Source organism: Leopardus geoffroyi, chromosome A2, assembly GCF_018350155.1.
Source record: "Leopardus geoffroyi isolate Oge1 chromosome A2, O.geoffroyi_Oge1_pat1.0, whole genome shotgun sequence".
NCBI lineage: Eukaryota > Metazoa > Chordata > Mammalia > Carnivora > Felidae > Leopardus > Leopardus geoffroyi.
In genome coordinates, this window is record NC_059331.1 from 682794 (window position 1) to 693303 (window position 10510).

Genomic DNA, 10510 nt, shown 5'->3' on the forward strand with positions numbered 1-10510 from the left:
CAGGCACGGCGGCCGCCCGGGGAGAGGCGATTTGTAAAAGCGCCGACGGGGGCCTCACGGCCTAATCCCAGTCCCGCCGGGCAGGCGGCGAGCACTGCGCGTCCGGGCCGCGAATAGCAGCCTCTCCCGTGCCCCGGGCTATTTTGAGCCGCATCCTCCCAGCCCCGCCACCACCGCCACCCCATCCCCGGCGCACTGGCGGAGGCGCGGGGGCAGGCCCGTGGGCGGGACGAAGGCTCCCCCTCCACCCCCCCCCTTCCCCCCGCCAACGCTGGAGTCCGCGGCGGGACCCGGAACCCCCGGCTGGGGCGACAGCGAGGCCGCAGCGCCCCCTCGCGTCCGCGGGGAGAGCGTGGCGCAGCGGTCACAGCAGCGATGAGGTCTTCCCTACCTCCTGGGAGCCCCCCGCCCCCACCACGGATACGCAGATGCAGGAAACCACAGAAACACAGGTACGGAGACAGGCCACACACCTGAGACGCAAGCTCACAGTTTGCACACAATGCCCAGAGCAGGCGCACCTGGCGACAGGTGTCCCCAGGTATGGGTCCATTCTGTGATGGGAACCCAGGACAGTCGTGGGCAGACACGGAGACTGGTAACCCGGCAACGGACTGGTAGTAAACACTTAATAATAGCGTGCTGGCGGAATGAATGAATGAATGAATGAACGAACGAACAGAGCACTTCACAGAACCAGGAGAAGGCCGAGTCACTACCACAGAACAGTGGGTGTGGGGGGCCTGGGGGCAGAGGATGATTCCAGGCCACCTTGGCCTGGACTGGAGCAAGGAGCCGCTGACCTGACTTGCTAGGGGAGCGCCTCAGAAAGGCGGCGGGGCAGAGTTCCTGGGCTGGGCATACCTGCCCCCAGCTCCCCACCCCCCTCCACGGGCGGCGGAAGGCCGAGGGAGCCGAGAGCTGATGTCTTTTTTTGCTCCTTTTAATAACCACCCTGGTGAGAGGCTGACGCAGCAGGCTGTGTCTGACGGGGGGTCTATGGGAGGGCTGTGGCATGGGGCGGGGCTGGGCGGTGCAGAGGGGGTGGTGATGACTCACGAGCTGCTCTGGGAGAGTGGGTTCCCGAGCTGAGGAGGGGTCCCAGCAACCTTGTCATGGGAGACCGTGTCCTTGCCTGTGTCCCTTCCTTTCTCAGCTGGACCCACCTTAGGGTGGGAGCAAGTCTGAGGCCTGGAGTGGGGCTGGAACTTCTCTGGGGTGGGCAAGAAAGTGTGTGGTGGGGGGGGGCGGGGGGGGTCCTCTGTTCCCAAATCCCCCCAACTCTTCTGCATAGGGTCCACCCTCTGGAAAACATTCTAGAACAGAACTTGGGCAGTCAGAGTTCTTCACCAGTTTGTTCCACCCCATGGAGGGGTCCAGGACCCCAGGAGACAACATAAGCCAAACCAGGGCAGGCAGCAAATGGCAGTCACAAGGCGGTTCCCATAAAATGGACTTGGGACTCCCCAGGAGCAATCTGGGGGTGAGGGTCTCTGCAGAGCTGGTTCGCCTTGTAGCAGAGATCTTGGAACCCCCCAGGACAGAGACAGGAAAAAGCCACAGGGGGAGGAGCAAAGCATTGCTCGCCGCCCCCCCCCCGCCCCCGCCCCCACCAGGGGTAGCAGAACTAAGCCCTGGCGGGAGGCTGGAGCACATTCTGGAGGGCTGAGACGAATGTCGGGGTGCAGTGCTGGCCACAGTGGTGGGGTTGGGTCCCAGGTTGGGGTCAGCCTGCAGTCTAGAGCTGGAATGCACAAGTGTCTGTCAAGGTGAGTGTAGGGGTGCGGGCGCCACGCCAAGCAGAAAAGTCAGGGTTGGGGTGGAAGTTAGGTGTGGGTGCTGGTGGAGGTCTGTAGGCAAACTAGGCTGGGTGAAGTTGGGGTGCCCCAAAGTAGGAAAGTAAGAGGAATTAGGCTCTTGGGGAATATTGGGGTCCATGAGGTGGGACTGTCTCAGTCTCGGGGGTTTGGGTAGGCCTTGGGGCCGACCAAGTGAAGCTGTGTATTCATTCAGGAGCATGGGATCCTGGGAGTACCAGGGTATGTGTTGTGTGGGCAAGTGTATCAGAATGATGTCAGGGTTCAGATGTCCTGACAGCTGGGGCTCCGGTGGGTATGGGGACCTGGCTAAGGCTGACACGTCAGAGCTGGTTGGAGCACAGCAGGGGATCCCCAGGAGGTTTGGACCCTTGGCCTCCGGAGGCCCTTTTGTTCCCGGCCTCTGGCCAGGAGGTGGGGATGGAGGCGGGCAAGCAGAAGTGGGTCAGCCCCGCCCCCTCGCGCGCCGGCCCCGCCCCCCGCTCTCGGGCGAGGGACTGCGGCCGGGGCGCGTCCCCACCAATTACTCCGCCCGGCAACCGCGCGCCCGGGAGGGGGCGGAGCCAGAAAAGGCCCGGCCCCCATCTCATGAATATGAGGTGCGGCTGCGGCCCCCGAGCCCTCGGATTGGCTGGCGCGGTGCAGGGGGCGGGGTCCCGCGGCGGCGTACTTAAGGCCGGTCGCTCGGCGCCCCCCCCTCACTCGAGCGTTAGGAGGCTTGGCTCGGTGTGCTGCGCCTTGTTCCCGCCTGCGTCAGGGACCTTCCCGGCTCAGTGGTGAGGGCCCTGGCGGCACCGGCTCCGCGAGCCCGGGGCGGCGAGCGGCCTGCGGCCGGCCGGAGGAGGCGGGGCGGCGGCGTCACGCCCCTGGGCGGGGGCGTCGCCGGGGCGGGCCCGGGGTGGAGTCCGCCCCGCCGGCGGAGATGGGCAGCGGGACACCGGGCCAAGCTGCGGCCGGAGGGCGTCTTTCCCTCGGGCCAGGCCCTCCGCGAGCGGGACGCCACCGCAAAATGGCGGCCGCGGGCGCACAGCAGCGCCCAGCGAAATGGCGGGAGTGCTGGGTGCCCGGATGAAGTGGCGCAGGGCGTGCGCGGGGCGCATGCGCGCGGCAGTGGGCGGGGCCACGTTGCCTGGCCAGGGCCGCCGCTCCCGGTTTCCCGCTGGAGGAGCGCGAGCGGAACACAGTTCCGCGTCTCTCTCTGCTCTGGCCTGTGTCTCCGGAGCCCTTGGGCGGGGTTCCCCCAGCCCGTCGAGTCGGTCCAAGTTGGCCTCGGCCCCACACGTCAGGCTCCACGTCGGAGCCTCTGCCCGCGCTCAGTGCCCAGTCACCCGGTCTCAGGTGCCCTACAGTGACACCTGAGTAGTCACCCCTCTCGGGTGCCCTACAGTGGACCAAGCACTCTGCCACTCCCCACCCGGTGCTCAGGGTGGGAGTTAGTCTGACCCCTCGTACAAAGCGGAAATCCCGAGGTGCGCCCGGCCGGTGCCGGCGGAGCCCGACGCCTGCCTTGAGTGTCCAGCCTTAAGCGTCCCCTGAGGCCGGCAACCGGGTGAAACCGTGGAGCCCCGCGGTCCGCGGGCGGAGCTGGGTTGTGCACGGAGGAGGGGCCGGGGGTCCAGGAACGAAGGGCGCGCTGGGGATTGAGAAGTCGTAGGTGTGGGTTTGAGGGGGCAGAGGGGGCGCACTCCAGGGCTTACCCCACAAGCCCCTGTGGCGTGTGCACGGAGGAGGGGGGAGCGGCGAAGCCCCGGAGGGTCTCGTGAGGAATTCAACAGCGTTTGCCGCAGGCCGCCATGGCATCAGACGAAGGCAAGCTTTTCGTCGGAGGGCTGAGTTTCGACACCAACGAGCAGTCGCTGGAGCAGGTCTTCTCAAAGTACGGACAGATCTCGGAAGGTGCGGCTGCTGCTGCCGGCGGCGGAGCGGGGCTGCTTGCGGGGAGGGCTGGGCGCAGACTCCACGTGTCTCCTGTGCAGTGGTGGTCGTGAAGGACCGGGAGACCCAGCGGTCGCGAGGCTTTGGGTTTGTCACGTTTGAGAACATCGACGACGCCAAGGACGCCATGATGGCCATGAACGGGAAGGTGAGGGCAGCCGCTCGGGGTCGCGGAAGGTGCAGAACCCCTTGCTCAGGGGAACCCCGCCTCCGAGGATGGGGGAGCACAGACTAACCTGTGCAGGTCTCCGGTTTCCAGTCTGTGGACGGGCGGCAGATCCGAGTCGACCAGGCCGGCAAGTCGTCGGACAACCGATCCCGAGGCTATCGAGGTGGCTCTGCTGGCGGCCGGGGCTTCTTCCGAGGGGGCCGAGGCCGGGGCCGTGGCTTCTCCAGAGGTAAGTGCTATGCTCAGGGCCTGGGGCCCCTGGGAACACGGTGGGGACACTGCTGGTGGGCGCCGACGCTCTCTTCCTGTCCCTGTCTGCAGGAGGAGGGGATCGAGGCTATGGAGGGAGCCGGTTTGAGTCCAGGAGTGGGGGCTATGGAGGCTCCAGAGACTACTACAGCAGGTGAGGGCGTGCGGGCGCCAGTGCCTGAGGCCGGGCCGCTCTGCTGCTGTCGCGGGCCTGAGTAGTCTCAAGTGTCTTTTTTGCAGCCGGAGTCAAGGTGGCGGCTATGGCGACCGGAGCTCAGGCGGGTCCTACAGAGACAGCTACGACAGTTACGGTAAGTCATGCTCCGAGGGCACCTCGCCGCCGGGGCCTGCACTGGGAGCTCAGTAAGCCTTGGCGCCCTCTGCGAGCGACACTCAGACTCTGTCACCGTGCTTGCCTCTCAGGGGCGATCCCGCCCTCTCGGTCTCTGTGCCAGCAGCCATTTCTACCACAAAACATAAAGGCAGAACCAGAGTGACCAAGAAGGAAAGGGAGAGTGAGGGCCCCTCCCCCCTGAGCAGGCAGCAGATGTGCATGTGCGCCCTGCCTGCCGCCCCGCCCTCAGCTGGTGGGGGGGGTGGTTTCTCCTGAGGCTGCGGGGCCGCGCCCTCCAGGTCTGGACCCGGGAGCGGATGCTGCGTCTTGTCGCGTGCTTCAGTGCCTTTACATGTCCCTGCTTCTTGTTCTCAGCTACACACAACGAGTAAAAATCCTTCCTGCTCAAGATCGTCCTTCCAATGGCTGTATATTTAAAGATTTTGGGAGCTTCGCTGAATCGTTCATGTGTAGTGAACACACCTCCTTGTACCCCACTTTTGTAGTCCTATCCGTTTTGATCTTGTCAAACACAGCCTGACTGCTTCTGACCCCCAGATGGCTTCGTTCCTAGACTACTCTTCTTAAGGAAGCGTCAGTTTTTAAGGGTTTTAAAAATGTCCTGAAAAGCACTTCAGATTTTATTTTTTTTTCTTTTTGCCCTGAGCCATAAGTTTTTTAGGAAATCTTTGGGGGTTGTGTGGGTTTTGGTTTTGGTTGTGTTGCCTTTTTTGTTTCTCTTTTTAGTGGGGTCGGCCCGTGAGGTCGGGTGCCCCGGTTCACTTCTCTTTAAGATTGAATGGACTCTGAATCCGCTTTTTGCCGGAAGCTCAGCAAGCTGTGGCTTTTTTCCAGCTCTGTGTACTGTTTCTGCGTGTAGCGTGGTAGGACCCATGCCGGGGCTGTGGCAGAGGTGCCCCGCCGCCCCGGGCCTGGCCTGTTCGGCCCTTCCGTGCTGTGTATGACACACAGCAAGAGTTGCAGATGTCCCTTCGAGAGGTTCTTGAAAATGTTTATTTATATTGTCTTTTTTTACCGGAAGACGTATGCATAACCCATTGATGTTGTATCTGAAGCGGTTAAGGAATTCTTGTACGCAGTTTTCTTTGGCTTTACGAAGCCGATTAAAAGACCGTCTGAAACGAACCTTGCTCTGACAATTTCCCTTTCATTGCACAACACACTCCCTGCTCTCGGGTTCGAGGCGGTCAGAACTGAGCGGAAAGGGCAGTTCGAGAAGTAGGTCTGCCGGACGCCTGAGGCTCTCAGAAAGCTAGACAGGGAAGGCAGAATAGACAGACGCTGGCCGGGCCCCTCCTGACAGCCGACCGCCATCGGCCCTGGTGAGGTGAGAAGGTGGGCGACAGGGTGGGCAGCTTAGCGGGGGACGGTGGACGCCCGGGCACGTGACGCTGACCCGGACCGCCTTAGCTGGGGAGCAGGCCAGACAGCGGACGGCAGGCAGCGTCACTGGGCGACCACGGACCGACCGGCTCGTTAGCTAGCTCTGCTGTCGCTTCACGAGTTCTGAGCTCTCACCGCTAGCCTATGGAAGCTGCAGCCCCTCGGAGGACAGAAGTGTTGTGCGCCCAACAGAACCCTCTGAGACGCAAGCTGCTCCTTGGCTAGCTCATATGTGGAAATAGCCCTGTAATTCGAGGTAACTCCTTTTGCTCGTGTCCGCATCCCTCCTCTTGTCGAGAGCTCATTTGAGAGTAAAGTTCTGTACCTGGGGAATGTTCCTTTGGCTGTTTATCCTTTTCCATTTTTCTTTACTTTTTTTTTTTTTTTTTTTTTTTAATTTTTTTAATCGAGCTCGAACCAGAGTCAGATCTGGGCAGTTAGCCCTTCCCCGCCTGCAGCCCGGCGAGCGGCCTGGGCGGTCACGCCACAGGAGTAGGTTTGATCCGTAAGCAGGATTGGAGACCACCGAACGCCCTGCCTTTTGGGATTTTTGTTCATCAGTTGACAGTCTTTGCCAGACCTCCGTCCCTCAGGCTCCCAACTAGCGTTCTCTGATGTCTGTTGCTGCCATGAGTTTTTCCCAGAGCCCACACGGTCCTCTAAGCTCCATCCCAGTTGGGCAGCTGGCTCTGCTCAAGGGTGGGACGTGGCCTGGCCCATCCGCAAGGCGAAGGCCCACCCTGGGCACGCCAGCCTGTGACGGGGCCTCTGCCGGGACGGCCCGATGACTAGTTTGAGACCCTCCTAGGAGCTGTGGATGGTTTCAGGGGAGGTGGGGAGGGGCAGACGTGACCTGTGGCCGGGACACTGGGCGTAACGCTTCTTTGCTTTGGCAGGTTGAAGGGAAGCCAGCGTGACTTGGAGGTGTGGCCAGACAGCAGCGATGACCGGGACTCACTGTCCCAGAAGGGACTTTATCTGGAAGCAAGAGCCAGAGGCACAGCCACCGGTCTTCGTACCGTGTCCCCTGTAAGTGGTTCTTGGGGTGGGTGACGTGAGGCTCTCTGGCCCTGCCGCTTGACCCCGCCGGTGGGTTCTCCTTTCCTGGTCTGCCCTCCTGTAACCCCAGTGGGGGCCGGGGGTGGGCAGCATTCTGCGGGGCTCTCCTGCAGCCAGCTCTTTTCTCCCGTTTGTTCCAGCAGGCGCGTCACTGGGGAGGCTGAGGTGCAGCGACTCGAATTGCTCTCGGAGGACAGGTGTGTGGCGGCAGGCACCGCACCGCAGCCAGGACGCCCCCCTCGACAGGAGCAGGACACGGAAGTCGGATTTGAATAAAGGGCTGGTGTGTCCACACAAATCTGAGTCTGGCTTGGGACGCGGCCAGGGAGCTTGGGTGGGAAAGGGGTTCGGGGGAGTCTGCGGAGAAAAGCCTCTTTGCCCTTGTTCAGGGCACAAGCTGGCCCCGAGCCGGGAACACCAGCCGGTTCTTTGTTGTCCCCTTGGGCAGTTCTCTCAGGTTCTGAGGGCACCGGCTCCCTCCTCTGAGGCAGGCACCTCTCCCCCAGGGTCTTGGCGCAGTGGCCCCCAGAGCCTCCCACCTGTGCTGCTTGCAGGGCGAGCTTGCTTGCTGAGCTGCTTGCCGTCCGCCCCCCTCTAGGGATGCAGAGCACTAGGGTTGACCCTTGGTTCCACTGCCTTCGGCCCTCGGTGGCTCCCCTCCACTGCCAGTGTGGGGGGGGGGGGGGCAGCCTAGGTGCCCACGGTTCTCCCACCGGTGGAAGCCTCTGGCGCCTCCCAGGGTGAGAGCCCCTGGAGTTCCTGGGGCCCTGGCTGGGACTGAGGGCCTGGAGAGCACTGCGCCAGGCCGCCCTGCGTGGCGCGGCTTGGTCCCCCACGAGGGTCCCGGACACCACCGTGCCTTCGGGGAAGCTGCTCCCGGGAGGAGGTGTGGGCTCCGGGGCGGGGCCTGCAGCCGGAGGTGCGCGCGCAGCCCGGGCTGGGCGCCGTGGGCCACGCCCACGACCGCCGGGGTTAGGCGAGGTGGGGCGGGGCGCTCGCGAGAACTAAGCCCCACCCCCGCGAGCCATTGGCTGGGGCCGCCCCCACGCCGGTGAGTGACAATCGCTCGCGCGGGCGGGGCGCAGCCACCGCTTCCGCCGGGCCATGGGGCCGCGCGTGCTGCCGCCGCCGCCGCCGCCCCTGTTGCTGCTGCTGCTGCTGCGGGCGCTGCTGCTGTCGGCGCTGCTGTGCGGGGCCGAGGGGGCCGCGCCCCCGTCGCCGCGCCCGGTGCAGGCCACGCTGTCGCCACCGCCCGCCGTGACGAACGGGAGCCAGCCGGGCCAGCCGGGCCAGCCGGGCCCGCCGCACAACAGCACGCACTCGCGACCGCCGGACTCGCCGGGCTCGCCGCTGCTGCGCTCCTTCTACGTGCTCACGGGCCTCAGCGGCCTGGCCGCGCTCTACTTCCTCATCCGGGCGTTCAGGTGCGTCAGGCGCACGCCGCCCGGCGCGGCTAGTCAGCGTGCGCCTCGCGCCTCACGTGGTGGCCGCGAAGCCCCGCCCCCGCGGGGGCGGAGTCGCCGGCGTGGTGCGCGGCCGTCACGTGGCCGGGGTGGGTGGGGCCCGGCGGTGACATCAACCCCGCCGCCTCCGAACGCGGGGGCGCTGCTGCGCCGCAAGGTTGAGGGCGTCCCTCGGCGCCCGAGCGGGGCTTGCGACCCCGGCCGCGGCCTCGTCTGTCCCCTTGCGTCCTTCCCCCCGGCCGGCCGCGCAGGCCTCGGCTGTGTCGTCGTGGGGCTGGCCGCGTGCAGTTTCTCTGTTCTGCCGCCGGAGAGTGGAGGGCTGTCTCCCTCCCCCCGCCCCCCGCGCTAGGGGCTTCCCCGTGCGGCCTCCTTTCCGGGGCTGCCCCTCCAGAGGCCTTTGTCAGCACAGCCGACCGTGCGCGGAGAGCCCCAGCCAGCCCTCCAGTGACTGCGCTGAGTACGTGGCCCTGGACGCGTCCACGGCGGAAGGCTCCCCTCCCTCTCCTGCGGCGGGGCTGGGGGGTCAGGAGCGGGCCTTGTGCCGGAGACAGCTCTGCTGGTGGCGTCTCTGGCCGACCCTCAAGTCCAGTCGGTGCGAGGCCGCGTTCTCACACTCTTCTCTGTTCTCTGAGACGTCCCGCCCTGCCCCCGGGGTCCCTGGCCCCTGGGCCTCAGCTGTGGGAGCTGCCCAGGGAGGGGCCCGTTTTCTGCCGCTCTTGTAGGTGGTGGTTACGAGGCGAAAGAAACACACACTTTAGGCCGGGAGGTTTCACAGCAGGGCATTGAGGGTCTGGCAGAGGAGGACTCCGGACCGCGGCAGGGTAGGGCGTCAGCCACGCCTGGGACGGCAGCCCAGGATGGCCACTGAGCGTGCCTGGGTCTGCTTCCAGGTTGAAGAAGCCACAGCGGAAGAGGTACGGCCTTCTGGCCAACACGGAGGACCCCACGGAGATGGCTTCGCTGGACAGCGACGAGGAGATCGTCTTTGAGACAAGGAATCTGAGATGGTAGCTCAGCCCTCCCCTCAGCCTGCAGGGGCCCCGGTCGGAGAGTCAGGGAGGCTGCCAGCCTGTGAGGTCCATGCCATCCCAGTGCTGGCCTTCTGGTTTCAGGTCGTGTGGCCGGGGCCGGGCACACCTACTCCCAGCTCCCATTAGCCGTTTCTTTAAGGTGGGAAGAGGCTGCAGCGCTCGAATCGGCGGGCGCGTGCTCTTGGCCTTGGCCTGACCACGAAGGCCGCGATCTGTGTCGGGTGGAGAATGAACTCCAGGGTGCTGCCGACGGGGTGGGTCAGGAAGAGGACGGGGGGCCTGGACACACAGTAGCAACAGTGCCTGAGCAGGAGTGAGGGCCTGTCCAACCCCAGTGTGGGGGGGGGGTGCAGGCCACAGACACAGAGGCCGAGAGACCAGGGCACGGTTCTGGTTTTCCAGGCCCCGGAGGGAGGTACTGGTGTGATCCGGGAATTCCTCTGGGTGGGGGACCCCTCCCCCCCCTCCCCCCCGCCCCCATGGGCAGGACAGCAGCACCCAACAGGCTGGAGGAGGTAGCTCTTGGTGGAGCAGAGTGGAGGGACCAGACAGCTGAGGCCTCTGCTCATAACCCTAGGCAGGTGGGGTCTCACCCTGTCCCCTTCACCTTCCAGATGCTCAGGTCAGGGAGGCAGCATTGCCAGAAGCTCCGGGGAGAGGACAGGAGACGGAACCGGCTCCCTAGCGTCTGGCGTGCCCCACTGACCGCCTGCCGGCTGTGACGCAGACTCTGCGAGCTCGCGTGGGTCCTGCCTAGCTCGCCTACTCTGCCCGAGGCCGCCTTGGCCCCTCGCCCAGACAGGACTGTCTAGGATGCTGGGTGGGAACCAGAGAGGCCCTGGAGGCCTTACACAGGACCTTGAGACTGGTGGGGCCGTGACTTGTGCCGTTCGTCCTCCTCTGTGGGGTGAGGCAGCCCCCAGCTACAGCCTGCTGGCGGGGGGGGGGGGGGGGGGGGGGCGGGGGCCGGGGGCCGGGCAGCCTGAGCGGCCTGTCTGGAAGCATCTTCCCACCGGGCTGGAGACAATAAAGGCAGCGGTGGTTCTGTG

General features: G+C 65.0%; 2 protein-coding genes across 8 annotated transcripts; both read left to right on the forward strand.

The window, feature by feature from the left end:
• Positions 1–7256, forward strand: LOC123604994 (cold inducible RNA binding protein). Of its 6 annotated transcripts, none has more exons than XM_045491215.1 (8): positions 7–452; positions 3605–3713; positions 3794–3900; positions 3997–4150; positions 4243–4324; positions 4411–4481; positions 6805–6937; positions 7111–7256. In XM_045491215.1, the coding sequence occupies exons 1-7, from the start codon at positions 429–431 to the stop codon at positions 6807–6809; spliced, it is 552 nt and encodes a 183-aa protein (XP_045347171.1). In that variant the 5' UTR covers positions 7–428; the 3' UTR covers positions 6810–6937; positions 7111–7256. The 6 variants fall into 6 exon arrangements, with proteins under 6 accessions (XP_045347168.1, XP_045347171.1, XP_045347169.1 ...); XM_045491217.1 differs by having other exon boundaries at positions 18–452; positions 4012–4150; XM_045491213.1 differs by lacking the exons at positions 6805–6937; positions 7111–7256 and adding an exon at positions 4880–5650 and having other exon boundaries at positions 13–452.
• A 776-nt stretch (positions 7257–8032) lies between these two features.
• On the forward strand, positions 8033–10510 carry FAM174C (family with sequence similarity 174 member C). 2 transcript variants are annotated; one of them, XM_045491210.1, is made up of 4 exons: positions 8033–8391; positions 9321–9437; positions 9601–9715; positions 10076–10510. In XM_045491210.1, the coding sequence occupies exons 1-4, from the start codon at positions 8072–8074 to the stop codon at positions 10181–10183; spliced, it is 660 nt and encodes a 219-aa protein (XP_045347166.1). In that variant the 5' UTR covers positions 8033–8071; the 3' UTR covers positions 10184–10510. The 2 variants fall into 2 exon arrangements, with proteins under 2 accessions (XP_045347166.1, XP_045347167.1); XM_045491211.1 differs by lacking the exon at positions 9601–9715.

What these genes read in the sequence shown, in the direction of transcription:
- LOC123604994 (XM_045491212.1), top strand. Translation starts at nt 429, where the DNA reads ATGCAGGAAACCACAGAAACACAG. An exon ending in AGGAAACCACAGAAACACAG is followed by an intron (nt 453 to 3,604) that starts GTACGGAGACAG and finishes CGTTTGCCGCAG; the next exon opens with GCCGCCATGGCATCAGACGA. An exon ending in GGGCCGTGGCTTCTCCAGAG is followed by an intron (nt 4,151 to 4,242) that starts GTAAGTGCTATG and finishes CCCTGTCTGCAG; the next exon opens with GAGGAGGGGATCGAGGCTAT.
- FAM174C (XM_045491210.1), top strand. Translation starts at nt 8,072, where the DNA reads ATGGGGCCGCGCGTGCTGCCGCCGCCGCCGCCGCCCCTGTTGCTGCTG. An exon ending in TTCCTCATCCGGGCGTTCAG is followed by an intron (nt 8,392 to 9,320) that starts GTGCGTCAGGCG and finishes GTCTGCTTCCAG; the next exon opens with GTTGAAGAAGCCACAGCGGA. An exon ending in TCCAGGGTGCTGCCGACGGG is followed by an intron (nt 9,716 to 10,075) that starts GTGGGTCAGGAA and finishes TTCACCTTCCAG; the next exon opens with ATGCTCAGGTCAGGGAGGCA.